General features: G+C 32.3%; 2 protein-coding genes across 3 annotated transcripts; one reads left to right on the top strand and one right to left on the bottom strand.

Annotated features, from left to right (window-relative positions):
- The first annotated feature begins 1,681 nt into the window (after window positions 1-1,681).
- Window positions 1,682-6,550, top strand: LOC111711922 (phospholipase A2). Of its 2 annotated transcripts, none has more exons than XM_023486404.1 (6): window positions 1,682-1,784; window positions 4,144-4,222; window positions 4,838-4,907; window positions 5,353-5,451; window positions 5,937-6,013; window positions 6,353-6,550. In XM_023486404.1, exons 1-6 carry the CDS (start codon window positions 1,709-1,711, stop codon window positions 6,420-6,422), a joined length of 471 nt encoding a protein of 156 aa, XP_023342172.1. In that variant the 5' UTR covers window positions 1,682-1,708; the 3' UTR covers window positions 6,423-6,550. The 2 variants fall into 2 exon arrangements, with proteins under 2 accessions (XP_023342172.1, XP_023342171.1); XM_023486403.1 differs by having other exon boundaries at window positions 4,144-4,270.
- A 31-nt stretch (window positions 6,551-6,581) lies between these two features.
- LOC111711920 (bromodomain-containing protein DDB_G0278469) lies at window positions 6,582-17,693 on the bottom strand. Its single transcript, XM_023486402.1, has 11 exons — window positions 17,144-17,693; window positions 15,180-15,225; window positions 14,360-14,498; window positions 12,764-12,787; window positions 12,289-12,385; window positions 11,885-11,951; window positions 10,963-11,042; window positions 10,179-10,249; window positions 8,263-8,305; window positions 7,586-7,636; window positions 6,582-6,754 (listed from the first exon to the last, which is right to left on the bottom strand). Exons 1-11 carry the CDS (start codon window positions 17,273-17,275, stop codon window positions 6,704-6,706), a joined length of 801 nt encoding a protein of 266 aa, XP_023342170.1. The 5' UTR covers window positions 17,276-17,693; the 3' UTR covers window positions 6,582-6,703.
- Window positions 17,694-19,136: the final 1,443 nt, after the last annotated feature.

Below are 19,136 nucleotides of genomic sequence, written 5' to 3'. Positions count from 1 at the left end.
TTGCAACAATTGCAAATCTATGAAACCCCCCGCAAAACTTCTTCAGTGAAAGAAATAAAAAAATTCTGATTCTCATTGTTTTTTCTTATTCGAATAATTATTTTCAGGACATCATGTAGTTGCAAATTAGTTTTATCGAAGACAAGATAAGAATGTCCATGTGAGTGCAGATAGAATAAAGGGTGTTTAAAAAAGATACTTCATACTTTTTTCTCTCAGAGGCTTGATTTTTACCCGATCATTATGAAATTAATATCACAATGTCTCTTGGATGTCTGGACTAAGTGAACACAATTATCCGATTGACCAACTCTGCTCTGAATAAATGCTCTTTTTATATATTTTTTTAACACCTTAGAACTTGCAGAAAAGAGTATTCTTATATCGGATAAAAATTAAAAGATTTCATTAAAGATCATTTGTAAAATATAATCAAGAGCGCTTTGCATTCCTTTCTTTTAATATCTTTTAAAAACTATTTTCGGAATTACATGATTAGTGATTACAAAACAAAATAAATAAAATCCGGGCCATTATTTATTTATTTTACGTCAAATTTAGTGTTAAGATAAATATATTTGTATATCACAGGAAAAAATATAATCTTGAAGGATAAAATATATTCTTTAGTTCATCCTACACACTTACACAATAGTTCAATCTTAGTCACAATCATTTCAAAGATTAATAAAGTAGTCGCATTATTTTTCAAGGGTCGTAAAAGCTCTTATTGTGAATAAACAGAAACTCTGGAATAGGAAGACGACTTTTAAACTCAAGTTATGACTTTAAATAGTCCAACGAACATGAGACACAGCAATTGTGCAGTGTAAACAGGCCTATTTTACCTAATAAGTGATTTAATAACTTACTGGTATCACTATTTACTTTGTTAACACATCAAACACACTTTAGTATTGCTTAAATGTCGTCTTCATATTTCACAGTTTTTCTAGTTATCACTGTATCTAAATAATATTCACAATTTTCATCCTGCCTTTTTTATTTCACGCCATTTTGATCAAGCGGGACAAAACTAAAACATATTTTAATTTTGAAAGGGACTGGTGACCAAATTTGAATTATAGATTGATTGTTAAATAGCAAAACTGGAGGATTCTTATTTCGATCATACATAGATTTAAATCATTAAATGCTTTTGTTGGCAATATATTGGTTTTCAGTCAATATATGCCTTTATGTATTTAATAGTTTTGATTATGTTGTTACAAAATAATATTTTGCTGGCGCTGGATTTTCGAACATTCCTGGAAAGTATGAAAATGTCGTCTTCATCATCAAAAATCCTCGAAACAGGAATAAATGTTTCAAAAGTAACTCTCAAATAATGAAAAATAAAAAATATTATGAAATATCAACTACATACGAATGCCGCTGCGTCGAAAAATGATCGATGATTAATGGCTGTAATATCTAAATGATTTGTTTGGTATTACCGTAAGCCTAGCACAGTCAAAGTAAAAATTATTCTTACTTTCCAATTTTGCCATCAAATTCTTGATCAATCAAATTCATGATCAATCAGAATAAAAATCAATTAAAGGGATTATTCGCAAAGTTTGGATAATCGACGAGGTATGAAAAGTTTAATTGAGAGCCATTGCCAATAGACTGTTTTGCTTGCCAAAGACGTTTCAAATTAAAAAAGAAACACAAAAATCAAACCTAAGCATTAATTAGAATAAAAATGAATTTAAGTTTTTTGTTCTTTGTTCCAATTGTTCTTGCTGGTCCAGGTCTTGCTGTAGATGATAACCAGAGAAGTAAGTATTCTAAATTTTGGATTAATATTTCGCCAAAAACTCTAATTTTCAAGCCTGTTATCTTTTCAAACTCATGGCGGACAACTTTGATATTCACAGAGTTATAAACCTTATGAAACTGCAGTGGATGGTTTTTGCGAGTAAAAAATATATATCTTCTTCAANCCCCCCCCCCTCCTCATCATCCGTCTACACCTATTGTTCAAAATCCATTGTGCTACCTTTAGTTACCAGGAATTCTTTAAAAATTCAAGAAATTTATTAAAAATGCCCTTTTTAAGTATATTTTATAATTTTTAGTTGCAGAGTTAATCAATAAATTCAATTAAGTTTATATTCTTAATATTTATGTATTATCCAGCTGGCTCCGATTGTTGCAGAGTTAATCCATAAATTCAATTAACTTTATATTCTTAATATTTAGGTATTATTCAGCTGGCACTGATTGTTGCAGAGTTAATCAATAAATTCAATTAACTTTATATTCTTAATATTTAGGTATTATTCAGCTGGCACTGATGGTTGCAGAGTTAATCAATAAATTCAATTAACTTTATATTCTTAATATTTAGGTATTATTCAGCTGGCTCTTATGGTTGCAGAGTTAATCAATCAATCAATCAATTAACTTGATATTATTTAGCTGCCACTAATGGTTGCAGAGTCAATCGGTCAATTCATTTGATATTTGAATTCCTTATTATCCAGCCGGCTTTGATGGTTGCCGAGTCGATCAATGAATTACCTTGATATTTTCATTGCTAAGGTATTATCCAGCTGCGCTGATGGTTGCCAAGTCAATTAATTAATCAATGACCTTGATTTTTGAATTGTTAAGGTATTATCCAGCTGGCACTGGTGGTGCAGAGTTAATCAATCAATCAATCAGTGAGCTTGATATTTGAATTGTTTATATATTATTTAGCTGCCACTGACCCGTCAGGACATTTGGAGGAAAATGTACGCTAGATTCTGACGTGTGTATAAAGCTTAATCAACTACACTGATCATTGTTATTATGTGCAGTACGTGGAAAAGGGATATGAAAATAAACCAACATTTCGTGAGGGGGGGGGGGATTTTATTCATGGTCTATTTGGGTTATAAAAAAATTGTAACTTTTTCTTTACCTTAATCATACATGATAAAATGGTAAATGAAGACAACTTCTCATAAATATACAGTGCTTCCCAAAATAAATTAATAAGCATTGAAAACTTCTCTTAAATATACAGTGCTCCCCAAAATAAAATGGTAAGCATTTAAGACTTTTCAAAATTTTCATTGCTCCCCAAAATGATATGGAAAATGAAAACGACTTCTCATAAATATACAGTGCTCCTCAAAATAATGTGGTAAGCAAAGATGACTTCTCTTGAATATTCAGTGTTCTGAAAATTAGTATGGTAAATGAAGACGACATCTCAGAAATATACAGTGCTCCCAAAAATAATATGAAGTCGTCTTCATTTTCCATATCATTTTCCATAATATTTTGGAGAGCACTGAATACTTAAAGAGAAGTCGTCTATGCTTACCATCTTATTTTAAGGGGCACTGTATATTAATGAGAAGTTCTCTTCATTTACCATTTTATCATGTATGATTAAGGTAAAGAAAAATTTACAATTCTTTTTATAACCCAAATAGTCCATGAATAAAATCCCCCCCCCCCCCCCACGAAATGTTGGTTTATTTTCATATCCCTTTTCCACGTACTGCACCTAATAACAATGATCAGTGTAGTTGACTAAGCTAAATACACACGTCAGAATCTAGCGTACATTTTCCTCCAAATGTCCTGACGGGGCCACTGATGGTTGCAGACTCAATCGATCAATTCATTTGATATTTGAATTGTTTTTTATCCAAGCGGATTTGATGGTTGCAGAGTCAATCAATCAATGAATTTGATTTTTGAATTGTTCAGGTATTATCCAGCTGGTACTGGTGGTGCATCGAGTTAATCAATCAATCGATCAATTAACTTGATATTTGAATTGTCTACATATTATTTAGATGCCACTAATGGTTGCAGAGTCAATCAATCAATGAATTTGATTTTTGAATTGTTCAGGTATTATCCAGCTGGTACTGGTGGTGCATCGAGTTAATCAATCAATCGATCAATTAACTTGATATTTGAATTGTCTACATATTATTTAGATGCCACTAATGGTTGCAGAGTCAATCAATCAATTTATTTGATATGATTTGTTTTTTTTTATCCAACTGGCTTTGATGGTTGCAGAGTCGATCAATCAATTACCTTGATATTTCAATTGTTTAGGTATTATCCAGCTGACTTTGATGGTTGCTGAGTCGATCAATCAATTACCTTGATATTTCAATTGTTTAGGTATTATCCAGCTGGCGCTGATGGTTGCGGAGTCAATTGATTGTTCTTTCCCATACTTCCCAATACCCTACGGATGCTGGTCAGTTTTAGAAACAAACACAACTATATTCAAAAGACAACCTTCTGGGTAAATAAGGATCCAGAAAAATTGTATAGTTTGAATTGTCCTTTTTTTGTGGTTACAACTTTTTCGTGAAACAGTGTGCATAAATGATGATTAATTAATATGAAACATGGTTTAGTTTTTTTTTAACGATTATGAGGTTTTTGGACTTCTTAAAGGCACCAACATGAATACTGTGAACGTTCAACATTATAATATCTTAGAAGGAGCATCTGGACCCCAAACGGATAAATTTTCAGTGGTTGTTTTTCAATTTTCGTTTGAAAGTTTGCAGAAATAGAAGAATGTTCTTTTTAAAATATCAAAAATTCTTAATCACGGTGAGAACCAGAAAACTCTAAAATAGGAAGAAAACTTTCAGACTTAAGTTATGACTTTAAATATTCCTTTGAACACAAGATTGACACACAAATTGTTCAGTGTAAACAGACCCATTTAACTTTACAACTGACTTATTAAGTCACTATTAAAATTCTTTGCTTTGTAACAACATCAAGACTTAAGTATTACTATAATGTTGTCTTCTTATTCCACTGTTTTCTGGTTATCACTGTATACCCTCTAATGTAGGTGTGGTATAACTATCCCCTATCCTCCTGTACATGAAGAACCAGTGGATGAGTTTGATGCCACCTGCAAGGCAAGTTCTGTACATATGTGTTGGGTGTTTTCCCAAAGGCATTTTAACAAGGACAACTTCCCAAGTGATCCAAGCAGCAACTGCTCTACCTGCCCCAAAGTTGGGGCTGAACTCCGACAGAAAATGAGTAAATAATTATGAACTTTAGAAGATCAATGCCGAAGTCCCACTGTGAAGCTCTTAGAAATCATACCCTTCTTAAAATAACAATACCAACAAAACCAAACCAGCCCCACATCATAGCTTGGACGTAGAAGCTCAAAATATCAAGCATAGCAAATACTCCCAAAGGAAGCTTTGTCTTCATTATATTGATATAATTGCATCACCGTATCACAGAATGTATTTGAAAGATCTATTACAGTTTAAAGAAGAATAGTCTTATAATTTCACAAATATACTAATAATCTAAATGAATATGTAATATTTACCATAACTTGTAAAGGTACATGATCACTGTTATGATGATGCTGTAGAGTATGGTTGTGATTGGCTGGATGAGTATGTGTGGTCCTATGACTGGGATTTTGATGAGAACAATGTGGTGAGCTTTTCGTTATCAAGTTGAGACCAAAAAGATGAAAATTTACCAATGTGCACACTTAATTTAGTTTCTAAACTTGTAATGTTTTATGTCAAAACCTTATCTGAGAATAAAGAGAACCATGTTCCTTTCTACTTTTCAAAGTATGAACAAGTATTTAGCAATGAAGAATTCATGTAAATATTATTTCAATTTTTAACAACTTTTTTTTTGACATTTTTAGTCTTTTTATGAATTAGTATTTTGATATTGAAATCAAAAAATGTTTTGAACATGTGCTCACTGCCCAGAATGTTGCTCAGACCTAGACAGCTTTTTCCACTCTTGGCGGTTTAAATTTGAAAATTATTTTGAGTAATTTTTTTAATTATTATCTCTGACTGAAATAACACCAAAAATCACTTTTAAAACAAACACCTACATTTCGTACATGGAGTTAAGTGGCTAAACCTAAGAATTGTTTTAATCAAAAGTTTTCCCCTTAGATAACATGTAGTGAGGATCAAGATATTTGCCAGAAGATGATGTGCAATTGTGACAAAGCAGTGGCTGAAGCTTTAAAGTAAGTATTATCTTTTAATGATAGCTGTGAAAAAAGTTCATATATTAGGTACATATTTGGGTTTCCAATAAAAGGGGATTTAAATTGTGTAATTAAAAGCCCATTAATTTCGCGCATTTCAACGCAATTCTACGCCATTCACGCAATTTCACGCAATTCCCCACAACAAAATTCTGATGCTGAAAAAACTAAAGATATCTTTTCTGACATTGAATAAATAATTTAATCATTCCAATTTATTTTAAAAATATGTAGATATACAATAATTAATACACACACTTCTTAGAACAGAATTTTATAAAACATTTTGATAATTTCATTACATTATTTATTAATCAGGGAGACAGCAGCAGAATATGGCTGTCCAGCATCTGATCCTGGTTGTCCAGAAGAATTCATTTCAAAATAAAACATTTAAAATTGTTCCTATGTATATTATATATATATATGCTAACTAAAATATTGACTGTGATTGGCTAAAAATATAAAATCTCAAGTTTACTTTATAAAAATCAAATAAAGATTTGGTTATATGAACATAATTCACTGCTTCTGCGGAACAAACAAATGCTAGAACACTAAAAGTTACAAGTTGAACATTGCAAGCAGAGACTACGCTTGCACATGCGCCAAACACTAAAGTTAAATAAGGCACGCGGAGACTGCACTTGCGTCCAGCCCAAAATTCCTTTAACCTTGAAGAGCCTTCTTGCTGTGTGACAGAGACCAGCCAAGTAACTCCTGAAATGTGTAAAATTTTATTTTCTTACAGGAAAAAAAGGAAAGGTTGCTTTGAATCCTGGAGTTTCAAAAATATTTTAAATTTAAAAAATGTTTGCCCTATCATTGACTAAAGATGGTTCGCCCTTTACTATAAGCTTTCATGATTATTCTTGACATATCAATCTTTGAGAAGAGTGAATTGGTAACAACAAAGGAATTTGCTAATCCCATGTAATTCTTTGAAACATAATTGCGTACACTTAATTAAACATAATTCATAGTTTAAAATATTGAACTAGCCTACATGAATTGAGTAAAACTGTGAATTAAGTACACAAAACTATATTTACACTTAAATAAGCAAACTAATTTTTGCTTAATAAATAGAGTTGAGAGAGAACACTTCAGGGAATCCTCCGCCTAGATCGGCGGTAGTATTTAGATAAAACCATCTCCTGAGACCTTGTCGTGAATACTACTAACACCTCTTTGGGGTTCTAAAATGGCGGACCACTCCATTCCCCGCGTTAGGTAGTGCTGATCTTTTCCTCCTCTGCCAGACTGCAGGTTGACCCTCATCTCGGGTTTCTTATCTCAATCATTAAGGTTTCCAATGATTGGATTGGATTTTCTCTAAATCCCGCCAAGTAACAAACTAACTTCGGGTTGAACCAGGCCCCAAAACACAAAATTCAATGTTGTATTTACGCATTTATACATGAATCCAGAAATTACTTTCTGGCTTGATTTACAATATCTTAGGTCTATGACATTTTGTTAAAAGATAGGGATTAGGAAATGCTAAATAATATTTGACATGCAAAAATATATTTCTTGATGATACATTACCTTAAACTTGATTGATCCTGCTCCATCCAGATCAATATCATTGTAAACATCCTGATAAAATCAAATCAGGTACAATCCCAGAACAGAGATTAGAATAGAAGGGAAATAAGACTATTCCTCTGAATAAATATTTTTCAAAAAGGAGTTCAAAGTGTACAATACATGTAAATGTTCACAATTATACGCAGTACATCAGTAAACGCTGAACTGAACTCGGGAAGGTATAGTAAAGCGTATGTTGAAATGAATTTGGGAATGCATGACAGGTTGTCAGAGATTTCATTTAGAGAAACCAAGATAATTTTCAAGAACATTTTTCCTTATGAAAATATGTTCCAGGGCCCAAAAGGTTATGTAGAACAAATGTGTGAAGTTCACATGCAGTATAGAAACAGTACAACAAAATGGCGGTTTTACACTTTTTTCGACTTAATTCCACTCTATACTTTATAGATTAGGAATGCTGCTTTATACTTTTTTAAGAGGTCGACAATGATATGCATGAGAAATGAAACTTAATTTTAAGAATAATTATTTTTATTATTTGAAAATTAAGTGTATCCTTTCTGAGGGACCTTAAGCGATTGTTAAACAAAAATTTTACCAATTATCTGATCCAATTTTTTTGCCGTTTTATTTGTCGACCGGTTTAATGTTCAAATAATTAATATGTTCACCGTCATATTTTCAATAGGTCCTATCCACATCTCGAGCACTTCCCTACAAGGATAAATGTTAAAATTTGCCAAACACTCTTAGAACATTTTCATCCGAAATTATTTTGCTATTATGAATAGTCAATACTTTCAGGGTTTTCTTCAATCCGAATTGAAATACTTTTAACTTTTATTCTTTTTTCAAATGTGACTTAAATTAATATTCACAAAAGTACCATTCCATTTTTTTCTTTCCGATTAGTAATTTCTATCTGTAAATTCAAACACAAAATTAATAAAAAAAAACTGTTTCTTTCTACTCTTAAGTAAATAAACTAAAACCATTTAATATTAAATATGTTTTAGTTTGGCCACCATTGCTTTATTTGCATAATAAAATTTTTATTTCAAGCCAAGGACAAACTTTTATAAACCTTTATTCTAACATTTTTTTTAATAATTAGGCTATGAGGGTGCTTCGCACCCATCTATCATTTTAAGTTAAGTTAACTTGGACAATTTCTATCAGTGAGTGTTAAAAATGGGCCAAACCTGCAAAGTTATCTTTTTAAAGCATATATATCTTGAAATATATAATATATATTATATATGTTGAAATATATAATATTTATTTTATATCTTGAAATCCAAGCCGAGTTGAACAATCCCACACCATACATTTATTGAAAATGAGGAAAACAAATTATTGAAACAAGAAGTGTCCATTTTAAACTAATAATAAAGTGTGAGAATTTAGTTTTTGATGATACTTGATTTCATTTTCGAACATATCCATATTTTGAAACAAATACCGCATTTCAGCTTATGTTGCGTTTTTGAAACATATCCTGGTTTTGAGACAGTTAACTATTCGAATTCATATCTATGTTCGAAAATGGAAAACCTGACATTGCCTTGAAAACGGTCAAGGGTTTTATAATAAAAAGAACTCCTTTTATAATTTTGATTTCAGAAAGGAATTTAAAATTGGGAATTGTTGTCCTCGTCATTCTTAATAAAATGCTGGTAATAGTTTTTGCTATCAACTTTTACCCTCGATATAGGCTGGGATCCTAATAACCCAGTCTTTCAAATTGTGCCCATGTTCTAACACGAGTGTTAGAAATGGGCCAAGTGTTAGCTTTGGAACTAAAATCCCCTGTAATTGTTTCTCAATCTTTCAGCTTTTTTCTTCGATAAAACCATATTAACTTTTAAACTTTTTTTCGTGAATTTGAAAATTTTACGAAGATTGAAATATTTTTGAGACAACTGTTTGTAATTATGAGCATCCAGGGGTTTTGACAGGTCCCAAAAAAATATAGGTCCGATCTGTTTAGCCTTTTTGACTTTATTGGTTACAAACAAACAAACAAACAGACAGAAAAGCCAAGTGCTAAATATAGAAAAAAAAATTGAGGATAACATTGAAGGGAGAGTTAACGGAATATAAAAAAGCGCCTAAAATGGAAACATTTAAAGGGCCTGTAAGCCTAACAGCGACCCTTGAAAGCTTTGTCTAGTAAAATATAAATTATATGTATTGTTCATAATTTAAAAAAATGATTACTTCTGATTGTAGTTTCTTTTCAAAAGGTTTCAAGGGTAACGTTACGAATCTGGTATTGGCAACTTTGCATTAATGGTCCCTTAAATTTTCGCTTACAGTCCCTTTTATAGAGATTTAGTTCATGCCAAGAACTTGATTTCCATGCCTACCAGAAAAGTTGTACAGCGCAGATTTTTAATTAAAATAAAAAAGCAACATTTTTTTAAAAATTGTATACCAACCAGATAATAAACTGTACGACAATTTTATTTTGAAATTTTCCCAATAATATTGGGCTACGAATATGATAGGGTAATTGTTGCCATAGACTCCTAGAAAAGGACTCCTCTAATAGATTGAAGAATTGTTATTATGATTAAAAACTTACTGAAGTGGGGAAGATACCAAGGCAGCTTGATCAATTTTCTGTTCTCCTGAAGGAGTGCTCAATCCAAGTACCTAGAAACATAATTGTTTTTTAAAGGGGGTTCAAATCTCAAAGTCTAATGATTCCAAAAATAGCCTTATTGAATTTTTAAGTGACCCATTCTTTTAAAAGAGGCGCATCGCTAATTTCATTAAAGATATCCAAAGGGTGTCCCACGAAACATGAAAGTTGGTGAATAATTTTGAAAATCTACTTCCAAATACTGTATTAGACATTACAGTCTTACTGAAGTTCATTTCTTTAAAAAATCTTTTTCCCAAATATATTTTTGAAATCAATTTAAGTATAACTGTTATTTTGACTTTGATTATTTATTTCAATTAAATTTTACAATATTTTAGTTTGTACATCTTTCAATCATATTCGGCTAATTTTAAAAATAACACGAAAAGAATTTTTTTTGGATGTCCTTGTAGTTCGCCACTTAACAAGAAAGAACTATTTTTAAAGGGTCTGTGTTTAATTGAACTGTCTTAGATATTGCTTTCTTTCTCGGAACTCTATATACAATTGTTTTCTCTTGAATTGCATCTGACAAAGAAAATTCACAATTTCCATGATATTTTCTTGTAGGAGGGGAGGGAGGNGGGAAGGGAGAGCAATCGTCTCACCCCCTCCCCCTCCCCGGTGGGGGGGAATGTCTGCCAAACCCCCATCTCTAATATCAAGAGATTTCCCTTCCAATTGACTGCAATCTCATCCTGTGTGGTTCTCCCTGTATTACCTGACATATCTGGAAAGCTTGCTTGACTCCAATTAGAAATGTTCTAAATTCCTCGAAGAGAAGTTGAGACCTGTCAGCCTTAAACATAATAGAATCATGAACTATCTTAAAATATATGTAGATATGGATGTTAGGTACTTTCCCACATTCATTTTATCAAGCGACAATTCTTCCCAATGATAATTTCCCAAGTTGCAACTTCCCAAATGAACAATTTCCAAAGAGAATACTTCCTAAGTCTGCCCTAGCCGCAGCGCTCTGCCCCATTGCAGCCATGTGGCGCCTCAGAAAGCCTAACCAAACCTTAGGTAAGTTGCTACTTGGGAAATTGAAACTTGGGAAAATGCCTTGAAGAAATTACCGAACCCCTAGTTATGAAATATAACATATACAATCGTGGAAAATGAAGATGACTGTAAGACTCAGAGCTTGATAAACACGAAACAGAACGTTTTCCTCCTGACTTTGGTTTCTTGGTTTAGCGACTGCGTTTTACGTCTTTTTGTTAGATCTTCATTATTTGGATAAAGTGTCTCGAGGGTATATTTTTAAAGATTTTTGTTGATTTTTATCTATTCTTAAGCACGAAATTAATAAAAAAAACTTAAGAAGCACCCTGTAATAAGACCCATATGATCCACATAATGGGTTGTTTTTGTAGGTAAAACTAATTTTAAACAACTGCTTAAAATAATTATTAATAAATTATTAAAAAAATAATATTTAAGATTTATTATCTTACCTCTGGTTCAGTTTAAAAGAAAAAGATGAATTTTCGAATTATAAAATGTGAATTCAACTTTAAACATTAAAATTTAATACATTTTGGAATGTTAATACCACCGCATGGATGGTGTCAAAAAAAGTTTAATGATACGAAAAAATAGTAAATACAAAAAATTTTAAAAAATCTTTTTCTTTCCTTTTTTAGCAAAATAAAATGCTTGAACCACTGTAGTGTTCATATTACTCATATCAGTTTTGCAAATCTAAATAAAAGGTTTTAATATTTAATTATGGTAAAATACAATATAAAAACCTTTCAGAGCAATCTAGATTACTTGTCAATTTATTCTTTGCACATATATAATGTATTAATCTATCTTTGTTTGTGCGATCATAGCTCATGAACCCTTGGACCGATTTTCCTCAAATTTTGGTCAAGGAATTTTGTAAAACCACGAAAATATTCTAAGTTTTGTTAAATTTACCAAATTCTAAACTGATTGGATTGGATTTTATGTAATAAAGCCTAGTTTCCAGGCAAAGCAGGGTTTCCAAGCTGGTCAGTCTTTAAATGATCAGATTAGGGGGGTGTTGTGTCACCTTCCGTAACCCCTCATCCATTTGCCCAATTGTTGCCCCTTCCTCCTCCTCTGCCTCCTCCTCTCCTTCCTCCTCAACTATCTTCTTCCAAAGTTCCCTGCAACGTAATTGATTCACTGAATTTTAGTAACAATTGAAAATAAAACCAACTGTATTTAGCCATGTTACCCCCAGGGTACTCAATACCCATGGGTTCCCTTAAACATTTCAGCCCATTCAGTCCAGCCGTTTGGTCAGCTATAGCAGACATCTATTTGCATAGTTATATGTACATAAGTATTTCTTTTGTTTTGTTTTAAGAATTTACAAATTTTTGTATCAAACTATGATTTCTGTTAGATAAAATTATCTAAGTTTGAAATATCTAAGGTGTACACCCTCAGGTTGCAAAGATATAAGGAATTGGAAAATTTTAGTTTGTGGCAATGTCTCAATTTCTTTGAAGGAATCTGAATTCCGGTTTTTATTTATCTACCTGCGATTTTTCTCGTCCTCCTCACTTTGAAAAAAAATTAAAGTTTAAAATTATTTTAGAAGAAACTATCAATTACATGCCTCAAAATCTATAGTTTTCTCACAAGCAGCCGTATAGTACATTTGAATTTCCAAGTCGGGTCAACCTTTCCGGTCCCAGTTTGTACTGTACTGCACGGACATTGGAGTAATAAAGCAGACAATCAACAGGACTAGCCGTTGCAACATGGTTGACGCGGTCAGACATTATGCTTCATTTATTTTGAATTTACTTTTACTAAAGGGACAGAGGTATGTGTTCTTTAGAGACCTTCGTTATTAAACTATAGAATTCTGGCATTTCCCATTTTATGTTGTGCACACATGCCCTGTAAAACTCCAAAACAGAGAAAGGGGGATTGAATTTTGTAGATCCAGAAAAATAATTAAATTAGTATTTATATAGGGTTAGGTTAGGTGAAGACACTTTTGTTAACCATTAATTTCAAAACCTCTATAAAATGTCGTCTTATACTGGAATCTCCTGTCGGAGACAGCCAAACCAAATTTTCAGCCCGCAAATTCCATTGTCCTCCTCCGACGGAGCTTAAAATATTTTGTTGTTGTGAAATCATTAAAGTTAAGCAAAATATTTTCATAAGAAGCATAAGTGAATTTCGTTAAATATTCAACTGTAATTTTTCAGAAGTTAAAAAAACGTATATCAATACTGATCAACAAATAAGTCACCCCTTCTATACTTAAATAATTCGTAAGATTTTTTCTACTATTAACATTCATTATAACATTGTACAATTAAACATGACCTATAATTTATGTTATTTTTTAGGAAATAAAGATTTTGTTATCGAATTTCTGTGACGGGGTTACTCTGTTGTGTGTGTATTGTTCGGCCATCGGGAAAGAATCGTCTGGGGATAATAAACACCCCCCTTCAGAATCCTAACCGGCCTATTATCCGGATTTGTCTAGCGTGTTGCTGTTATCTGTCAACAACTTTCTAGGCCGAGCGCTGCGGCTAGGAAAGGCTAGGGGGCCGAGCGCTGCGGCAACATGTCTTACATTTAAGACCCCACCAGCTGCCAGTCTCTAAGCAGGCATCCCACAGACATTATTTTTCTGGATCTGCAAAATTTAATCCCCCACTCTCTGTTTCGGAATTTTACCGGGCATATGCGCACAACATAAAATGGCAAATGCCTAGAATTCTGCTAGTTAAAATTGACTACGTACGTTGGTAATCTCAATAATTCAAAACATCAGGGATCACATTTAATAAATTAGACTTCGGTTGAACCCTGAAAACGTAGAATTCAATAATTAAATTTCAGCTTGAACAGGTGCACAAGAGAAGGTTTTCAACGCCAGCGTGGATCAGCGAATTCTCGTACTTTATTAATTCTGGTCCCAGGACGCAAATATATTGTCATTCAAAACAAATTGATCCGAGTTTGCAGTTCCTTACTGTACAGGGTGTCCCAATAAACACTTTCAGGAACCCACATTTGAACTTCTGGAGAAATTTGTTAATCCTTCTAGGGTTGGTCAAAATAAAATATAATTTAATTTTGGAAAATTTTTAAAATCTTTAAATTCCCTGGTGGTAGTTGGAATCAAATCCAAAACTGTCTTCCAGTCGATTTCCGTGTCCTCCTCCTTCTCCTTCTCCTCTTCTTCTTCTTCTTCCTCTTTTTCTTCTTCTTCTTCCTCTTCTTTCTTATCACATGTATTTTCTTCTACAAATAAATCTTGATAAAAGTTGTTTTATTAAACAGTAAGAGCCTTGAAACTATGACATATGAAGACGACATTTAATCAATCTTAAGTGATGTAATTTTATGCTTTTCAATAATAGTTTCACTAGTAGATTTTAAATCAACTTACAAAAGTAAATTGGGTCTGTGTGCACTGCACAATTTTTGATTTTTTTTAATTACAAGCATTTCAACAGTCATTTCCCTTTTTCACAGTTTTTTGGGTCTCACTGTATGATTTTTTAACTAATATTTAAGCACACATAATGAAACTGTAGAGACAAGTATAATGTAATTTGTATAATTGCATGTTTCTTACCCAAATTATAGATCCAAATAAAAGAGAGCGTGAAGGAAATGGGGGGGGGCGAGGGGGAGCTTAAAAAGCAGTGTCAGAGGATAAATTGTGAAGGAAAAGGGGTAGCTAAATCTCAATCTTGGTTTGTATAAAAAAGTGAAAAATAGTGAAAACAAATACGACATTATAATTTTAAGCGACTGTGAGCGTCAAATTGAGTTTTGATAAAATGTCGTCTTCCTGTTCATTAGTTTTCTGTACTGTACTTTTGGTGTTCGACATTGCGAACCAAATCTTATGTGTTTTTTTCTCTATAAATGTGAAATCATTAATTATGGAATACTCCTGAAAAATTACATAATTACCCTTTTCAGTTGGTTCGTTGAGCCTACAATACATCTCAACGTCATCCTGAATAATAATTGTTTTTGTTTTATTTTATTCTCTTGCTTCGAAAATTCCAGAATTCAGTATATATCATCCCTGGGACCGAATTTAATAAAGTTGAGCTGCGCGCCTATTAAATAAAATTTGATACACCGATTTAAACCATTCCTTAATATTTAACGATGACCGGTAGTTTAGCGATGTTGCTCCAAATTATTTAAATTCGGTCCCAGATCGAGATTATATATTGCAAAATTCAACGACGACATTCTTTTCAGTTTTCTGTTTCTTACTGTAAATGTTAAATTTGTCCCATGGGTAATTAACCCTATAAAGGCTGGGGGTCTGAATCTATGTATAGCCGGGGGGGGGGGCGTTCGGCGCCCCCCTAGAAAAAGGCCTTAGAGAAAAGGTATAGGGTTGAAATGCATGTTCATAGCCCAATTTTTCATGGCCAGCTCGAAGAAAAAAAATTAGTCCGATAACTTTAATAGTTTGGGTGCTAGGGAGGGTGGGAAAAAAATGCCTAAAAAGGGTAAAAAAAGGAAAAAAATACATTTTTTGTTTTAAACAAATATCAAAGTGTGACACATGTTTCTACATGCATTTTTCGAAAACATAGTTTCTAGATCTGTAGCTTTAGATAGTGTCAAAAATGAGAGTGCTAGGACAAAAAAACAACTAAAGGGGGGGGGGTGCCAAACGCCCCTCCCCCCAGACTGTTTAGGGTGAACTAATATAGGTTTTCGAGTTTGCGAATTTCAGCGTTAAATCTTGCAATTAATCCAATACAGGGTGTCCCAATAAACATGTAAATTCAGTGACAAATTGGATATCGTCTTCGTTATGAATTAGCATTAATTAATACCTGATTTCAAAAGCCATAATATTATTATGTCTGCTAAAGTTTATTTATGAAAACGGTAAATGGCTGTAAAGATGTGTCTATAATGTCTCCGCAAGATGAACACTGAAGACAGAAAAGTTTTCTCTGTTTGTATACTGTAATTTTCTTGTTTTACTAAATACAACCGTATGCAGTCAAAACATAAAAAAAACAAAATGTGAATATAGCAGACGAAAATCATATGGATCACAGCTTTCTCAGTAGGTATCACTTTACTAAATCTAAGATATATTTAAAAAGACGATATCAAATTCGTCACTGAATTCCCATGTTTATTGGGACGTACCCTGTATGATATGTCATGCACTATAGAAGTTCGTCTGAGGCCGGGGGGGGGGGGCATAGATAACCACTAAAAATGAAGGCTCATGGGCACAGGTAACTGCACAAATGAAGGCTTGTATTCACGGTGCAACCTTACTAACTAAAGATTAATGGTCGACCTGGTATGTACGAGACGTTCTCTAAACTTTTACAGTTTAAAATTTTATCATGGTTGATTAATTAATCCAACCTTTTATTACTAAAACTGAAAACATGAAACCAATCTTTCATCACTGAACCATAATCCCACCTAATTTTCATCCCTTAACCATAAACCCAACCTGATTTTCATCCCTGAACCATAATCAAACCTGATTTTCATCCATGAACCATAAACCAACCTGATTTTCATCCCTGAACCATAAACCCAACCTGATTTTCATCCATGAACCATAAACCAAACCTGATTTTCATCCATGAACCATAAACCCAACATGATTTTCATCCATGAACCATAATCCTACCTGATTTTCATCCATGAACCATAAACCAAACCTGATTTTCATCCATGAACCATGAACCCACCTGATTTTCATCCCTGAACCATAAACCCAACCTGATTTTCATCCCTGAACGATAAACCCAACCTGATTTTCATCTGTGAACCATACACCCAACCTGATTTTCATTCATGAACCATAAACCCAACCTGATTTTCATCCCTGAACCATAAACCCAACCTGATTTTCATTCATGAACCATAAACCCAACCTGATTTTCATTCCCGAACCATAAATCATCAGAATTATGAATCCTATTCTTTGCAACAAAGTATGCTGCAACATCTAGCATACTCCGGGACATCTTCATCTTCTCAATCTTCACTTTTTTCTTCACATCCATCTTCAGAGAATCTTCTATCTTTAAAGGGAGTGTTCACCATTTTAAAAACATACATTACGCCAAATTTGAGAATAATGAGAAAGTTATTTTTTTTCGGAATCTTTATATTTGTCCAAATTCTCATAACTCTTCCATGAGAGGATATCTGATCGAAAACTTGTGATATTTAAATTAGACGTGCTGTTTACTTTAGTTTGATGAGGCTTAGAGGTGTGAGATGCAAGTGGTAATAAAGGGGAAATAGTAATAACCGGAAAACGCTGAAATAGGAAGACGACTTTTAAAGTCAAGTTCGGACTTTGTAACAACATCAAAACGCTTAAGTAATGCTATAATGTCGTCTTTCTATTCCATTGTTTTCTGGATACTGTATATCATGGAATTTTGATAGAATAATTTATATTATTCGTTAATGAACAAACTTTTGAAATTTTTTTTTGTAAAATCGGCCGCTGAAGTAACTTAACAAATTAACAAATATGTATACGCATTACTTTAATTGCAAAACATGCAAATTTTTTGTTGATGATTTTTTCCACGCTAGTTTTCTTATGTTCTTTGAAAGTACTGTCGGTATGTTTATTAAAATTTTAAAATCTTTTTCAAAATAATTAATAGGAATAAGCTCTGCTAAAAGTACACATACAACCGTGGTTTAAAATGCCATGTTAAAAAATATCCTTAAAACATTCAATACAATTATAAAACAGTGGAATTATCTTTTTTCTTTGAAGTTTGCAATCTCGGGGGGGGGGGAGGGGGGGCATTTGGACTTTGAGAATTCCAAAGTATTTTTACGAGTCGAGTAACAAACAAAGGGAATAATTTGTACAGTTTTGTATTTTAATGAAAACTTTAAAAATTGATTGAAAAATATTCATTTATATAATAAATGTTTGTTATTAATAAAGATTTCTAAAAAGGGCTGAGAACATATTAAGAGATGTATATAGTAGCAACAATTGTAAATTATAAAATATTATCTATTTTTCTAGTTCTCACTGTAAATTTTATTTTTTTATATGTTTGCATTAAAAAGAATACTTATACACTGGACCAGGATTGGTTGAATTATGAGTTCATTATTCATGAATTGAGATCAATTCAAGTTTTACAAAATGAATATTAATTCTTTTTTACCCTGCAATAAAATAATTTACAAATTAATTTGTCTCATTTATAAAAACCTTTTTAAATAGTTGTAATAAAAATCATTAAAAGAAACATTGTAGTTTATAAACAGAACTTTATAAACGTTAGATTTATTTGTATAGTTAGGTATTATTCACGTAACATAGAGTCAAAGCTTTCCTTTTCAATGTTCAAGTACATACATAACAATATAAATTATTAACATAGTATAACAGGGCAACATAAAATATCAACATAAGAGAACATAACAACATAAACTAATAACATAATAGAACTTATCAACATAAAATTATCTATATAATATAATATAACAACATAAAATTATCAACATAATATATAACACAACATAAAATTTTCAATTTAATATAACATAACAACATAAAATTATAAACATGATATGACATAACTGTAGTAAACGCCCTACTCCATAAACTGACCTCGAATCCAGGTACAATTCAGTTTCGCTTAGCAATCATTATAATACCCGGATACAATCCCGTGAACTATAAATGCCAAACTATTGGGCGCGATCTCGTCAGCTATCTATGCCAACTGGACACTAGCTCGTATTTTATCAACGCCAAACCAATGGGCGTGATCTGAACTCATATTGTTTCAACAAGAACCGATTACTCTCTCGCTGTAATCAATTCGGAGTCTATATAACAACTAATTTATTTTAGATAATAATATTTACAAGTTAAAGTTA

Source organism: Eurytemora carolleeae, unplaced genomic scaffold, assembly GCF_000591075.1.
Source record: "Eurytemora carolleeae unplaced genomic scaffold, Eaff_2.0 scaffold593, whole genome shotgun sequence".
In the NCBI taxonomy this organism is placed as follows: Eukaryota; Metazoa; Arthropoda; class Copepoda; order Calanoida; family Temoridae; genus Eurytemora; species Eurytemora carolleeae.
This window is presented reverse-complemented; position numbering and strand designations above follow the sequence as displayed.